This window comes from Sapajus apella, unplaced genomic scaffold, assembly GCF_009761245.1.
Source record: "Sapajus apella isolate SASKATOON/1434 unplaced genomic scaffold, GSC_monkey_1.0 scaffold17, whole genome shotgun sequence".
Classification (NCBI taxonomy): domain Eukaryota; kingdom Metazoa; phylum Chordata; class Mammalia; order Primates; family Cebidae; genus Sapajus; species Sapajus apella.
In genome coordinates, this window is record NW_022436957.1 from 25,523,711 (window position 1) to 25,540,224 (window position 16,514).

Consider the following 16,514-nt stretch of genomic DNA (forward strand, 5'->3'; position numbering starts at 1 on the left):
AAGTAAGGTAAGGCAAAGAATGAAAAATAACCAGGGAAAAATGTTTAGTAATATCCTACTATATAGCAATATGATAATAATAGAGTCAATGGCCATTTATTGAATAACAAGTGATGTGTTGACTACTTTATCCATCATCAGAGAATCACACAATTAGGAAGACAGAATTTAAGCTCAGGTATAAATGGCTCTGAATTCCAAGATTTACAGCCATTTTATCAGACTTGAATATGGAGTTTCTGGCATCAGGGACACATTCACTCAGTTCCTTTTGAGTCATTACAAAAGTCATTACCTGGACATATCAGTTCTTTATCAGAAGGATTATGATAGAGAAGCATTCTAATATTTTTTCAAGATAGAACATATTGATGCTTTTCTCTTTCAGTTCATTCACATCACTCCTTGTTCCCCTCTACATAATCTTTTGTTTTATATTGTGTCCCTTGGATTCAGTCCTTAGTATTTCTAATGCCACAACATTCCCACCCCCCATACTCAATCTTCGTCATCCCCAATTTTACACCTCAGTTCCTAGTATCATCCTTTACCTCACTGGCCACACTTTCTTCTCATGTGCCATTTCCAATTAGTCATCAAGATCAGTCAACTGCACTTCTCAAAGATATTTTCCTTACCCTTAATTACAACAGCTTTGTCCAAGCCTCCTACACTACCCTCTTGCTTTCGTTCTCTACTCCTCTATTTCATGCTTCACATTCTAACAGAATTATCTTTCTAAGTACAAAGTTACTGTTCTTTTTTTAATGCCCCCATTTTGCCTGCTAGAACAAGTCTAGACTTAGCTCAGAAAGCAATTGCTATCAAAGGACGACCTACCTTAACTTTTGTAGCATTGCCGCCCTCGTGGAATCTCAACATGCAAAGCTCTAGTTAGAATAAGATGTTAGTCTTTGGAATAACACAGCTATTGAGAAAGAAACTAAGACAGTGCAATAATTCATAATTCTCAGAGTTTTAGGGGAAAAATGAAGGAACCACAATGGTTAAGGGGAGAAGAAGATTAGCTATCCCCCTACCACTTTGATTCCACAATAAAATGAAAGAAAGTTTGGACAAATTCTGCCACATGGATATTTATTAGCACACAGCCTTATCACTCAACTTATAAACCAGAAGAAGTTCCAATTCTCTCGTTCATGTGTGCATTTGTGTGCATGTGCAAATGGGTGTGTGTGCATGCTTTTCAGAAACCTTGCAAGAAATTTTCTCCCAAGGCAAATATGGCAATACTCCTGTAGTAAGACTGGATTCACCTTCTGTTGACATCCAAGAATAGTTTTCATCAAGACCTTTTTGGAATTAAGCCTAGAAGATCTTCTCCAAGGGGGCAGACCACTGGCCCTGCTAGATTTCTGTAAGGGTGAGGATGTCTTTCTAAATTGGATTAAGTAATTCAAGTCTTGATTAACACTGATTTTACCATGGAGATACCATTTCTAAGACCCATTGTAAGTAGTAACAAGCCACTATCTTTAGCAATGAAACCTGATTTCTAATGTCCATTGTGTTAATTTATGCAGCATCGACTTTTGATCAAAAATATAGTTTAAATGCTTGTAGTGACTGCCTCTGGAGTGCTGCCTTGTTTTAGTTAAATACTTGCTGACCATCCTTATATGGGCAACCTACTGTGTTTAGAGTAGAACTTATACTCATAAAGTACCATCACCATTTATGTTGGAAATATTTTAAAAAGCAATACAAACATCATAACAGTATCAGGCTCCTTTGCTCCTCCGTGTCTCTAAATGGAGTGCCCCTTCAAGTTTTGTTTAAAGTTTATAATCCTGCTTTATATATTTTTTTCGGAGTGGAAGATGTTTTTTGTTGTTGTTATTTTTGGCTTTTTTTCTTCTCTGACTATGAAGTATGTGGGTCATACTTACTCATTAGGATGGCAGGGCAAGCTTATAAGAACACTGTAATCACTGACACGAATCCTATTTTAAAGATGAATAAAGAGATCTCCTAGTCCTATGTTGGAAGTTATTACAGGCATTGAACAAAATTAGTTAGAGCAATTTTTTATAATCTCCACCTTCATCTCAGAAAATATGAACATCTATTTCAGGTGTTTTCAGTCCACTGACATTTATGAACTCTTAGGCCATAGAATTTCTTTTTCTTTGTCTTTCAATTACAAGGTCACTCTCTATTCATAGATTCAGGAATTATTGTCCTTGTGTTCATCAGTGAAACATAATACCTCTGTAAATTATTGAAAAACCTTATAGGGATTTTTGGGTGGTTATTCTTTTTGGTGGGGGTAGTGGTAGTTAGACCATTTACGTGCATAGGAATAATCTTTAGAAGCTAGAACAAGTTTTTCAATCCCAGAAGGAGAGATGTAGAGTTGTTCTGGGTCTATGACTTGCTTCAAATCATAAGCTGTTAAATGGTGTGAACCAAGCCTTCTTATCCCAAAGCTTGTACTCCCTTGAGTATTCTGCTTCTGCTTATCCTTTTAAGACTTCTGAATCTATGTTGCCTGAAGATCTCTTAGGGATACAAGAGAAGGAAATAAATATCTATAGAATGACTCCTTTGGACCAGGCATTTTGCTATATGATGGGGTCTCATTTAATCTTAGACATCTTCAGGAGGGTGCTGTTTTATGGATCAGGAAATATAGTCTCAAATGAGTTATATGAAAAATTATGGCAATCGAGATTTGAGCTAAGCTTCTGGGTTTTACCCACTACATTATGCCACAGATATTTTAACTTGTATCAAATTTAAGTGTTTGAGAACTTATAGATTCAAATAATCCAGAAAAGTACCAGATGGCAAAACATGTAAACTTGAACAGTACTGTAAATACTTCAAAGTATACAAGTCAAGCAAATTTATTTTACAATAATTGCCAGAGGTTGTCATAGCAGAATTGAAATGGAAAGAAAAATTTATTAGGACAATGACATTCAATAATCATAAAATCAAAACATTAACATTTAATGTTTATTCATTCAAAGTTATATGATCTATCTCTGCTGAGACTTTATTTGAAAAATCATATCTTGAAAATATGAGAAAGCATATAATGGCACATCTGAGATATAAAAAGAAATGTGGCTTACTTTTGGAAAACTATAACTTATTCAAATTTTATCAATGCAAATTTATAATTTTCACAGTTTTCTGTGATAATATGCCACACTTAAACATACAAAATCAACTTTTAGGATTAAAAAAAGATGAAATATACAATTTATATTTGAACTCTCCTCCAGTTTCATTTTAGGAATCCATTTACTGAATGATGGCCTCTGCCACTAGTCATTTTCACTTATGTGATTCATATATACTTGAGAACAAAAAAAAAAAAAAAAGGAATGGCCAACTGCCAAAAACATTTGACAACCACTCAATAAGTGTTTAGAGGTTAAAAACTCCCCCAAACCGGATGTCATACTTAAAACATTTCTATTGTCAGTAAATCTTTTTTCTAGTCAAATCCAATACAGCCATTACCTTCATCCTGAAAAGTGAGTCTTCAACCTACGTTTTCTTAAAAGCTGTGTTATTCTAAAAATTCCCACAGATTCCTTGCTTCCTTAGTCCTTTTAAAGAACATTGAGGATATTATCCTCTCATATGTAAAAGAGAAAGGTGCATTTATCTAACACCTTTCCAAACCCTCTTTTCATTCCTGAACATAATTCCATTTTTTCCTTCCTCATCAAGGTTTCTTAGTATTTTAAATTAATGTTCTTATTTGTTAACTTGACAAGAGTCCGAACTTCCTTTTTCACCTCAAAAATGTTTTTATAAAACATCAAAGCTGTTAATTCATTCAATTTAAGAAGAGATATCTGCTGAACCTGTTGATTGAATTCAAGTAACCAAACAACTAGTTGAATGATTGTATCTTGGGTTTTATTGTTTGTTTTTTGTTTTGGTTTTCTGATGGAGCATATCTGTCAGTGTCTTTTGAAAGTCATAAGAAAGAGTAACTTAATGACTACATTTGAGATTATAAAGAATTACTACAAACAGTGTGTATACCAGCTGTTTTTCATCTCTGCTGTGAACAGAATTATAGTTGATGGCTTAAATTACAGAATCATTTTGAGAATAAAGCTCAGAATAAGAAATATACTCTTGTACCAACCTATAACTACTTTTAAGCTGTTTATAAATGAAAGTTGAATTTAAATTATCCTAGCCCCATCCTTTAAAATATATTAGTATAATTTTGTTTTTCATGGTTATAAGAATGTCAGCTTTTTCAAAGTTTCACCAGTCACATTAGGTTCATACACATAAAATATGTCAATTTATGTTCTTACTTATATCAAAACAATCTAAGAAGTACTATCCAAGATGTATATATAGTTAGGAATTGAAAAGGGGGAAGACACCTTATAATCCATATGCTTTTGAGTCAAAAAACATTGCTGAATTTAGTATGCCATCTGGCACTGTGTTTCCAGTCTGACAACTTTCAAATCATGGGTTTGCTTCTCTTGGTAAATAAATGCCTAACCTATTACTGCACTGACGCACACTCTGGAGAAAGAGAGAAATTAGATATCACTCAAGTGCCCCATTGGTTTGAGGATGGTGCTGCAGATGCTCGAAAGAGGCTTTCTACTGGTATAATCTACTTGCAAACAACTCCATTATAATTGGGAGATATTAACTTAAATGCTATAAGTACATCCAGAAGACATAAGGAGATAGAAAACTAACTGATGTCATAGCACCAATTCCTAAATGTCATTTAAGATTAATATGGTTACTTCATATATTAGTCTAGGCAAAATTTTATCCCCTTTTTGATAAAAATGTGAATTCTCAGCTATTTTATTGAGAGTATATCTTCTCTAATTATTAGCACCATCCATCATGGAGCTGAGGGGGCAAGGTTTAGTTTTTATGATCCTGTGGCCACATACCTGGCAGATAACTGCAGTTGCTTGGTGTCTTTGAGACCTCTGCATGCTGTTCTAGAATAGTTTATTGAAGTGTGGTCCCTCAATTAGCAGCAGCATCTCTTGAGAGTTTGCTATAAATATACAAATTCTCAGAACCTACTCTTCACCTACTGAATGAGAAACTCTAGAGATGGGGTCCAGCCCTCCAAATGTTTGTCATTCATGCTCAAGTCTGAAAACCGTTTTCCTAGAGGCATTTACACAGACCCTAAGGTCTTTTCCTGAATCACGGTGAGAAGCTGCAGTTCAAGATGGGAAGCCTGTTATGTTGTGAGCATGTGAGGTGTGAAGTGCATGATGAACGTGCAAATTAAGGTGTTCAGGTTACAGGTAGGAGTGGGGGACTATCATAATTCAGAAGAAATAAAACAGGATCATGCATCCAAATTGAGGAGGCATCTACACAGAAGTGATGTTATGGAAGTTGATATTATGGAAGGAAATGATACTTTTAAGGGAAAGTGGGCGGAAAGAAAAATGAAGTGGACCACAGAAAACATCTTGCAGAAAGACAGTATTTATGGGTTGGAAGAGAAGTTTCCATGAAAGAAACAGGGGAATCAGAAACATAATGTTATATAAGCAAAGTTAATAGTTGTCTGAAATTTACCAGTATGAATGGACCAGTTGTTTACATCTCTTCTGATTTCTGAATGTTCTGTTCTTACTGGTATCCAGGTTGATATGGTTTTAAAATAATTTTAAGCCTAGGCTCAAACTTATCAGACTACTAGAATTAACACACATATATAAATCTCAGGAAGTGAGTTTTAGTGTCCTTGAAGTCAAAAGGACTGTCCCAAAGCCACCAGAGCAACAGTCAAGAATGTTCCTCTATTATTGATGTTTTATGGCTCAAATATTTTAAGTTCTATGCTTAATGCAGAGTTCATTTTATTCTGAAATTTATGAGTGTTTCAATTTAACTTGATCTAATCATCAAGTAATAATACACTGCCTATCATCAGGGAAGCACAATAGATAGCTGAAGACATTGATACTGGTAGACTCAGCATATTGACAGTATTTAAAATTTAAGTGAACTATGAATCTTGATATCTTATTCTAAAAAGGAAATTGACGAAAGAGGATAAATGAGTTCTTATTCTTAGAAAGAGCAAATGAGAAAGCCAAGATGCTATATTAGATAAATTAATATAAAGATAACAGATGATAGTAGTCCTCAAACATTTGAAATTTTCTCATGTAAAAAGGGGGAAGAGTAAGGAGAAAAATTAGATTTTAAAACTAAGTTTCTTTTATTTACATTCTACTTTTTGATTCTTATGGACAAACTGATTAGCATGATGAAAAATAACTTGCAGTATTTATGTGTAAGATAAGTGGAGACCCGAAAAATCATGTCTTCCTATAATCATTCCGTTTAATAATATTCTCAGTCCCAATATGCAAGAACTGAGTCCCAGTAAAAAATTAATTATCCCAAGTTTGGTTTTATTTTCTCCCCAACAGAAAACCAACACATCACACATTATTTAAAAAATCATTCCTCCATAATTAAGTCAGTCTCAGTTTTCTGTCTCTTTTTTTAACTGTGTAAAATGGCCAAGTGTAGGATCAGGGGAACATAAGATTTAGACTAAGAGTATACTGATATCCAAACACATGGCTTTTACAAGCAATCAAGATTCTCTATGATATGTGAATCAAAAATGGTGAAAGTTGGCCAGGCGTGGTGGCTTACACCTGTAATCCTAGCATTTTGGGAGGCCAAGGAAGGCAGGTCACCTGAGGTCAGGAGTTCAAGGCCAGCCTGGTCAACATGGTGAAACCCCATCTCTACCAAAAATACAAAACTTAGCCAGGTGTGGTGGTGGGCGCCTGTAATCCCAGCTACCCAGGAGGTAGAGGCAGGAGAATTGCTTGAACCTGGGAGGTGGAGGTTGCAGTGAGCTGAGATCGCACCACTGCACTCCAGCCTGGGCAACTGAGTGACGCTCAGTCTCAAAACAAAATAATGGTGAAAGTCTGCATTACTTTACCCTCTTCATTGATTTTTCTTCTACTTTTTTCACAACAACAACATCAGCAACAAACCACAATATAACCCTCTGTACCTTCAAACTAGTTTTAGAATATTGGACATCATTGAACTCTTAATGAAAATTAATGAAGGCTTCCTTTTTTGGTCTTTCAGAAATGGGACATTTGAAGATGTCTATGAAAAAATGTGCATGTTTCCATGTCCGATTGTTATCTTTGTAGAGTAGTGACTTAAACTTTTATTTTGATTTATTATGACAGACAATAAAGATTATGATGCATACTTATCATACACCAAAGTGGATCCTGACCAGTGGAATCAAGAGACTGGGGAAGAAGAACGTTTTGCCCTTGAAATCCTACCTGATATGCTTGAAAAGCATTATGGATATAAGTTGTTTATTCCAGATAGAGATTTAATCCCAACTGGAAGTAAGTTAATGTTTTCATTTGAGAGTGTGCATATTCATGTGAATGTCTGTGTAGTCATCACTTTTTCATGGAATTTTAATGTTTGGCTCTATACTTCAAAATTTGTATCTGTTAGTTTCCCAAGAAAGAAATGTTTTTGTGTGTTCACATGAAATTTAATTTTTGCTAGTTCAGAAAAGATATTCCGTTACTGTATAAAGCATCTCATTTTATGAGCCTTGACATTGAAAGAAACCAAATGAGAGATTTGTACTGGGAAAAATATTGCTGACACTAGGAGAAGCAAGTCCCAAACTCTATTCAGTGATCATTAGCAATTTTCATCTGCTTAAAGTGTTACCCAACAAACTATTTTCATTTAATTTCTGAAAGAGAGAATCTACTGGGACTTTCTGGACCAAATTTTCCATTCACTCATTCTGATGCACTCTTTTATCTTTTGTAGCATACATTGAAGATGTGGCAAGATGTGTAGATCAAAGCAAGCGGCTGATTATTGTCATGACCCCAAATTACGTAGTTAGAAGAGGCTGGAGCATCTTTGAGCTGGAAACCAGACTTCGAAATATGCTTGTGACTGGAGAAATTAAAGTGATACTAATTGAATGCAGTGAACTGAGAGGAATTATGAACTACCAGGAGGTGGAGGCCCTCAAGCACACCATCAAGCTCCTGACGGTCATTAAATGGCACGGACCAAAATGCAACAAGTTGAACTCTAAGTTCTGGAAACGTTTACAGTACGAAATGCCTTTTAAGAGGATAGAACCCATTACACATGAGCAGGCTTTAGATGTCAGTGAGCAAGGGCCCTTTGGGGAGCTGCAGACTGTCTCAGCCATTTCCATGGCTGCGGCCACCTCCACAGCTCTAGCCACTGCCCATCCAGATCTCCGTTCTACCTTTCACAACACGTACCATTCACAAATGCGTCAGAAACACTACTACCGAAGCTATGAGTACGATGTACCTCCTACCGGCACCCTGCCTCTTACCTCCATAGGAAATCAGCATACCTACTGTAACATCCCTATGACACTCATCAACGGGCAGCGGCCACAGACAAAAACAAGCAGGGAGCAGAATCCAGATGAAGCCCACACAAACAGTGCCATCCTGCCGCTGTTGCCAAGGGAGACCAGTATATCCAGTGTGATTTGGTGACAGAAAAGCAAGGGACATCCCGTCCCTGGGAGCTTGAGTAGAATCTGCAGTCCAGTGCCTGGAACTAAATCCTCGACTGCTGCTGTTAAAAAACATGCATTACAATCTCTAGAACACGAGGAAAAACAGGGTCTTGTACATATGTTTTTTGGAATTTCTTTGTAGCATCAGTATCTTCGTGTTTTACCATGTCTTTTACCATTACATTTTTTGACTTTGTTTTGTATGTCATTGGAATTTGTAAATTTACATTTTTTTTTAAAGAAGAGACTGATGTGTAGATAGAAAACCCTTTTTTTTTTTTTGCTTCATTAGTTTAGTTTTAGAATGGGTTTTTGTTTTATTTCCTTTTTTATAAATTTTATTTTGCTTTTAACATTCCTTGGGGTGCTTGGACAAATCTATCCGATGGGACAAGGAGCACCGGATCCTTTCTCGGGTTCTGCCTAAAATCAACTGGGCCACGTCGGCCTTCAGAGAACAGTGCAACAAATGCCAGCATTGCCATTCGGGGAAAAAAACAGATGAGAAGAACACGTGTTCACAGGAGGGCCCCACCAGTCAGAGCCCTGAATCTCTTCCTTGTCCCACCTCATTCCCACCTCTACCTTGCTAATGGCGGCATGATGTGTAAACTCTGTGGAGGGGTGGGAGTGGGTCTAACTGTCTTAACATTTAAGTCACTGCTCTTCAGAATACACTCTAGACCCAAAAGTGTGCTAATCACTTCACAGTGACCGCTACAGAGTGCTAAGAAGAGAAGATCAAGGGCATGAAATTGGGGAAGAGTGTTATTTTCGTTTTTTAAATGAGTTGATGTACCCTTATATATATATATATATATATATAAATATAAATATATATAAAAACAACAAAACAAAAAAACAAAACAAAAACAAACAAACAAAAAAAACCAAAAAACAGAAAACAACAACAAAAAAATCAAGCCCTATATTTGATCACTTCCTGGAAAGGCATGAATGTGTTTGTGGCTGTTTTTGTTTAATATTCTACTTCCTCTTTTCCCTCTATAATTTCTCTGCAAATGAGATTATGTGCAAATGCCAGGCAAGTTAACTCAAAAGAGTGAATCAACGCAAGTCAAAATGAAATTTACACTGAAGGCTTCCAAACCAAAGGGAAGGACAGGATGTGTTATCAAATATGTTTTGTCACCTTGTATTATACAAAATGTTATTTTCTAAAAAGTCAGAGAAAATCTGTGAAACTTATTGTGTGGCCCCCTTGTAATTAAATGTTAACTCGCTTGTATTTACTTTTCAACACTACATTAAGAATTAAGTGGTTTCAGTTTGTGGACATAAACAACACTTATTAATATGAAGGTGTCTAAGAACTCAGGAGGGCAAACATATGAATACCAACAGAGATCAGTATTTTCAAAATAAACATTATTTATACAAAATAGTTTTTAAATTAGATCAGAAAGTATTTAAAATAATTTTACTGTATAAAGAATTTGCTTTATTTTAGCTATATAATTCTATCTTTCAGAAAACAGAAAGCTGATGCTCCCAAGAAATTCATTCATTTAGCTTTATGTTTGAAATCAATGACATAAGCAGCTAATTCATATTCATGTGAAGGTTGATACAAAATCAGTCACAAAGGAATCTGCAGAGGGCAGAGTTGTTAAAAAGAAATATTACCTATGTAGCTTTTAGTTTTTAAAAAAATCAGTGTGATAAAACACTGATAATAGAACTTATATATTAATTTAGTGATTCATTGTAGGAATTCCCATCTCATCATCATCTGTGGGCTCGTGTAGTGACTATTGTATGTTTGGTTTATTCCTACCAACATTTAATGAGAAAACAATTCTACAGTTTTGGTCACAATAGTAAGGTGTCACTTGGCCACACACACACACACACACACAAAAGTGCAAACTGCAATAAGGTTCATTGGGGAAAGTGAGATTAATTTGCAAATATATGAGAAAGAAGTATAAGCATTTGTAACAATGCAAAGGTCTCAGTATCTGTGTGACAAGGTAAAGGAGTCTTGGGATGTGCATTGATTATTATTTGCTTAAAAAATGTTTATTTCCCTGACAACTCACCTGGGTCCTTCTCTACAATCTGTTCTTTATTCCCGTTCTCTCCCCTCGGATATGTGTCACATTTTCACAAACCAGAAGTGAAGCTGCAAGGACACATAAAACTTTAAGGTCAGCTTTGCACATTGGGTTATTTTCAGAATCTGAGAAGGCCCTTGTTTACTTTCTACTATGGACAGCTGTCACGGACTGGTGGCAGTGTACCTCATTGGACTGGATTCCAAACTCCCCCAGTGCTCAGAAAACTGTAAACATGGCAATGGCCTGATTTATCTCTTTGTTTTTTAAATTTTCTTTAAGTGCACGATGGAAGTGTGGAATCAATGTAGAGGAAGTAATCAGACCACAGTCATATTTTAGGCATCCATAGGTGTTAATTTAGCTGCATTGGGAGTACATTTTTTGTTCTATTTTTAGTGTAGATTTAAGCACTTTGAATAGCATGATTCAGGGATTGATGGGTAATATTTGATATTCTCACAACTTATGAAACTTCTTTTTCCTCTAATGCTTTGTCATATTTAAAAAATGAAATAAATGCAAAAGAAGCTATCTATGGCTTTAGAAACATTCCTCCCAAGTATTCCTCTATCAGCTCCATGTGAGAACAAACGAAGGAAACTGTCATGTGTTCACGTGCTCTATGTTTAACAAAAGTTCTGTTAGAACTCACAATAAAAAGAGAAAAAAAAATCTATTTCCCCTAGTGCTTAGGCTTCATCCTTTGCTTTTTTCAGTGGGGGCTGTGGGGGATAAGAATATTCTAGTTGTGAAAACACAGTTGAAAATGTGAATATGTTAGCCAAGCTGGGGGAGAGAATGGACTTCCAGACTTGGACATATGTGATGTTTGGTATTGCCTGTTTTTCATCAGTTGCTGCTCGAGCTCTGAACGACACGTTGTGGATTCAAAAGATCATCTGGTTCCTTAGTGTAACCTCTACTTGCTGCTTATGAGTATCCTGTCCCTTATTCTGGTGCTCAAACCTTTGCTTATTTAATTTGTACTCCATTCCTTAGGTCTCCTGTGGGCAGAGAAGACATTTGTATCTCATATAGACAACTGATTTAAGTTTAGATCAATTCTATGAAACAAATCTGAGACATGATGATTTAAGAGACCTGAATCTACTTTATTTCTGTAGCTAAACACTCAACTGTTCAAACAGTTAACCACTTTGTGATAATTGCTTTCTTCATAGTATATGTATTTGGACCCTATCAACTTAATCTTAAAATATAGATGCTGGTTTTTTCCATATTTCATTACTATCTAGCATTTTATAACAAAATCAAATATTAACTGAACCAACCCCTAAACTGTAAGTCTTGTTTGTCCTAGAATAGTCATTAACTTTTCAGATATCATTTATATAAATTAAGATCATCATTTCTAGGAAAACATTGATTCATACATTTGTGAATTATTTTTGGATTCTGGAATGATACCCTAGTTCTCTTTTTTCTAAGGAGTATTTTTTTTTAATCTTGAGATTAATTTCTTTCTTTTTTTATTAGGTTAAGTTTGTATCATTAGTCCCAGAAGAAAGCCTATTGAAATTCAAAGGATAGCATCAGCATTATACAAATGAAATGACTGACTGGAACCAAGAGAATACACAGACATGGAAGAGGAAAACCCCTTCTCCTGTCTCTGATTTGAACTTGCTTTCTCATTAATCTCATTATTGACATAGCTGACTAATACAGGTGAAATATTATTAAATATGTTAGAAATCCCATCTACAGACAGACACATATTCCCTGTTGCTGAAAAACTTTTCTAGCAGTACATACAATTTTTACCAAAAGATGGTGATGCAACTAGAATCCCTAAAAGGAGAAGTTTGTCAATGGAAGCAGAGGCTATGCCTTGTCTTATCATAAATCCTTTGCACTTTATTGTTCTGAACAAAGAAAGTAACCAATAATCAAAGTTTGATTATCCTTAATAATAGAGCTTAATCTTGTGTTCAAAGATACCTTGGGTCTATAAAAAGGAATAAAATAACGAAGCCCTTGAAATTCCAGACAAAATTGTTAATGTGTGTAAAACTGTGTTCATCTAAATGTGAGTCTCAAAATGTCGATCACCTAAAAAGCTATTGATGTTTGGATTTAGAAGATATTCTCAGAAACTGATATTCAGATAAACCCACATGTCTTGCAGGCATTGTTTTATATACCACTCTCTACCTTCATTCACAAAAACCCAGGAGATGATTATTGTTCTACTAGAGACAAGTTTCCTTCCAAAATAGCCTGATGTTTTGGGAGACTTAGCCTATAGTAAACAAAAAATTTGTATGATGACAAATAATTCATGTTCAGATAAAAACAATTGGCTATCATTGTTGTGATAATCTTACTCATGTCTTTACCCATTCTAAAAATAGTTTGGGGTGAATGTGAAATTATATAATTTGGCAATGATGACTTATTTCAGTAAATTTCTTCCTGATTTGTGTTTATTTTTACTACAATATAACTAAGAGTTCAACCAGTACAGTAAAAGAAAAAACAACCATTTGACAAGTTTTTCTAAAAAAAAAAAAAAAAAGAAAAACTCACCAAGTTGTTTTATGCAAAGATTTAGAAGTGCTTATATATTTCATTTTCAGCAATTATGGTTTTGCCAGTTTCATGACTTATGATGTGACTTTGGAGCAATGTGAAATATTTTGAGAATAAAGTTAGGTAGTGATTATTTAAAGTTTTACCTTTTACTTGCAATTGGTAGCAAGGTGAAATTTTATTCTATGTTAATAAATTGATATACTGTCACAAGGAGCTGTTAGATATAATTAAATTTAAGGAAGCAAGAGAAAAATATGATGATGATGATGATGATGATGAGTTAATCCTAATCCTAATCAAATGTGCCTTGTCATCATGAAATTTCTGTCACATCCATAGAAAATGCCCAGACTAAAAATAATGGAGCTCAATTCCAATATTCTAATATCATTTCTTCCTTCCATGCTCTGAACGTGTGTGTGTGTGTGTGTGTGTGTGTGTGTGTGTATTTCTCTTGCGCATTGGTAAATTTTTTCTCTAAATAGCCTCTGAGTCCACTGACAAACTCATGTTTCTGAATTCTTCATCACAGTAAGTAAAGTACTATTGTTTTTTCTACGATTTATTATCTTCATTGATGCATCCCCATGTTACATAAGCCTGAAGCGTATTCTCTTTTTAACAAAGGGAAACATTCTTAAAAAATTATCACACTATGTTCTCTCCACTACTAAATGAATAGAATCCGAAAAACTGCACATGAACTTGAGAGTATTACATGTAATATTGTTGTGTAAATTTTAACCTTCATAATCCAGATAACATTGTTTCAAAGGGCATGCTGTGTCATTAAAAAAAGACTTAATGTGAAATGACATTATTACATAGTGCATGAATATGTGGCAAAGTAATTTGGATCTATCCTTACTAGTCAATGAGAGATTAAATTTGGGGAGATCAGATGTGACTGTTTAGGCTAATTCTCAACTGGGATGAAGATATCTTAATGTTAAGATACATGGGTGGTTGTCCATATTCCTTGCAGTATATGCTCCTCTTAACTAGAATCCTTAGTGTATTCTTTCCACCAAAGTAGTGGAGGTATGTTCACATAATCTGCTATTGAAGTGCAAAAACTTTTACACTTTCAGAGTTTGAAAGAACCCAAATAGGAAAATTGATGGAATCATTTTCCTCTGCTGGTGTTCAAGTCATATTTGAAACTCAGACACTCTCAGATCTGTTCAACAGTCAGTAAAAAGTGCATTTTTACATAGTGTTTCCCTTTAGTTTTGCCTACCCTCTTGATTTTGTACAATCTAGAATGTATGTAACTCATGCGTAGGTGATGGAGGCGCTTCTTTTTTTCTTAGAATACTTAACAATTATATATTTGGTTTTGCTTTGACTAGCAATAGGAAAATAGATAAATACAAGTGTAAAAATGAGAAATTTTAAACTCAAAATTAATTTGTGTTTTATAGTCGTTTCATAAGTCTGTTGCTCTCTATGAGTATGCTCTCTATATATCCTGTAAAAATAAATTTATATGTTACATAGAAATTCAAGAAATTAAATTATTTATTAAGCTACAAATGTTTCTTCTGGTTTCTACCTGATCATAGATGAAAATAAATTAAAATGTGTTGTTGGAACATATGTAAGTATGTTTGTTAATTTGATAACTCTTGTTATACTTTTCCTTCCCTCTCTGTTTGTGTCTGTATAAACTTATAATTCTTAGGCCTAATTCCTATTGTGATTGCGAAAAAAAGAGTCTTAAGAATGCCCAGTTGGCTGGAAAAAAAGAAAATCCAAAAAACAAAAACCATCTTAAAAAATCAAGTCCATTTAAAATCCCTCTTTTTTCTTCACTACTGGATTAAGGAGAGGTTTGAATCAGTAACTCAGTATCTTAAAAGTCATTATCACATTAATGGTTTTCTCAAGGTTAAATTCCACATTTTTCCCTTTATTTTATAAAATTATTTGAGAGACAGAAATGAAAGGAATGATATCATGTGAGTCCTTCTTTGCTGTTTCTTCTCCTTACTTCTTGCTCCCCAGGTATTTTATTCCTTTCTTTTAAGGTACTACTCACATAATGACCTTAAAATCAAATCCCCTCAGGTAACATTTTAAAGCGACCAAGATCTTTAATCATCTTGTTTTTCTACTCTGTTTGCCTCTACTTGTAGGGCACAGTCAATCCTAAAGGGAAATGTTTTGGGCCTTACTTTTTATTTTAAGATAAATAACCTTATTATTTATTTTATTTTGGGGGAGTAGAGTGGTGGTAAATCTTTCCATCATAAGCATAACAAGTGAACAACCATAGCCTCTTAGAAAGAATGAGCTGTTTAAGCAGAATACACATCTTAAGAAAGCAGCCTTTTAAGAAACACTCATCAAAGATGAAGAAGACATAAATCATTATGAAAACTTAAAGTAATAGTTTCAAAAGGCCCCATAAGGTTATTTTAGATTGGATTTCAAAGTAATTAACATATTTAAACTTTCTTAAAGCCGTTTCTACCTCAGTAGGATTTTTAAATGTGAGAAAATAACCTCTATTGAAAAAGTAAAATGTTATAAAGATCATGAATTGGTATATAATTTGCATAGTATATTTTAAATTGTGAATCATATGATAACATATGACCCATTATTCAAAATATCAGGAGAGACCTCTATAGTTGAAGAAAGTTTGGGATTGTTTGTGCACTTCAGACACACACATAAATTCTCAGGAATTTTAATTGCATTCATACTATTGACAAATGGTTAAAAGACTGATATTGGGCCAGGCGCGGTGGCTCATGCCTGCAATCCCAACACTCTGGGAGGCTGAGGCAGGTGGATCACCTGAGGTCAGGAGTTCAAGACCAGCGTGGCCAACATGGTGAAACCCCATCTCTACTATAAATAAAAAAATTAGCAGCGTGTGGTGGTGCACGCCTGTAATCCCAGCTATTCGGGAAGCTGAGGCAGGAGAATAACTTGAACTATTCAGGAGGTGGAGGTTTCAGTGAGCCAGTATCACACCACGGCACTCCAACCTGGGTGGCAGAGCGAGACTCCATCTCAAAAAAAAAAGAAAAAAGAAAACTGATATTAATGAGACATCTTATCTCCAGAAGATACCTAATTAATATCATCTCTATATTTATGGGCAAAATAGAAAGGGAGAAGGAGAAAAAAATTGGAAAATTATAATATTGATGACCCAATCACTTGTTGCTGTGGGATTTTCAGCATTTATATATGGCCTGTAAGAGTAATTTAAACAAATTCCTTAAGATTGCATTTTCTATCAATGCTTAATGCCAGGTGTCACCGTTCTAAGGCAATGT

At 34.8% G+C, this 16,514-nt stretch overlaps 1 protein-coding gene and 1 long non-coding RNA gene across 2 annotated transcripts in view; both read left to right on the top strand.

Annotated features, from left to right (window-relative positions):
- Positions 1-9,443, top strand: part of IL1RAPL1 (interleukin 1 receptor accessory protein like 1) — a 1,311,893-nt gene extending 1,302,450 nt beyond the window's left edge. Inside the window, exons 10-11 of the mRNA XM_032285796.1 lie at positions 7,227-7,397; positions 7,843-9,443. Of these exons, the coding sequence (XP_032141687.1) occupies positions 7,227-7,397; positions 7,843-8,561 (890 nt within the window). The 3' untranslated portion in view covers positions 8,562-9,443. The remainder of the gene's footprint in view (positions 1-7,226; positions 7,398-7,842) is intronic.
- Positions 9,444-10,058: 615 nt separating this feature from the next.
- LOC116556800 lies at positions 10,059-14,976 on the top strand. Its single transcript, XR_004271165.1, has 2 exons — positions 10,059-10,755; positions 12,163-14,976. It is a non-coding gene; the product is annotated as an uncharacterized LOC116556800 (long non-coding RNA).
- The last annotated feature ends 1,538 nt before the right edge of the window (positions 14,977-16,514 follow it).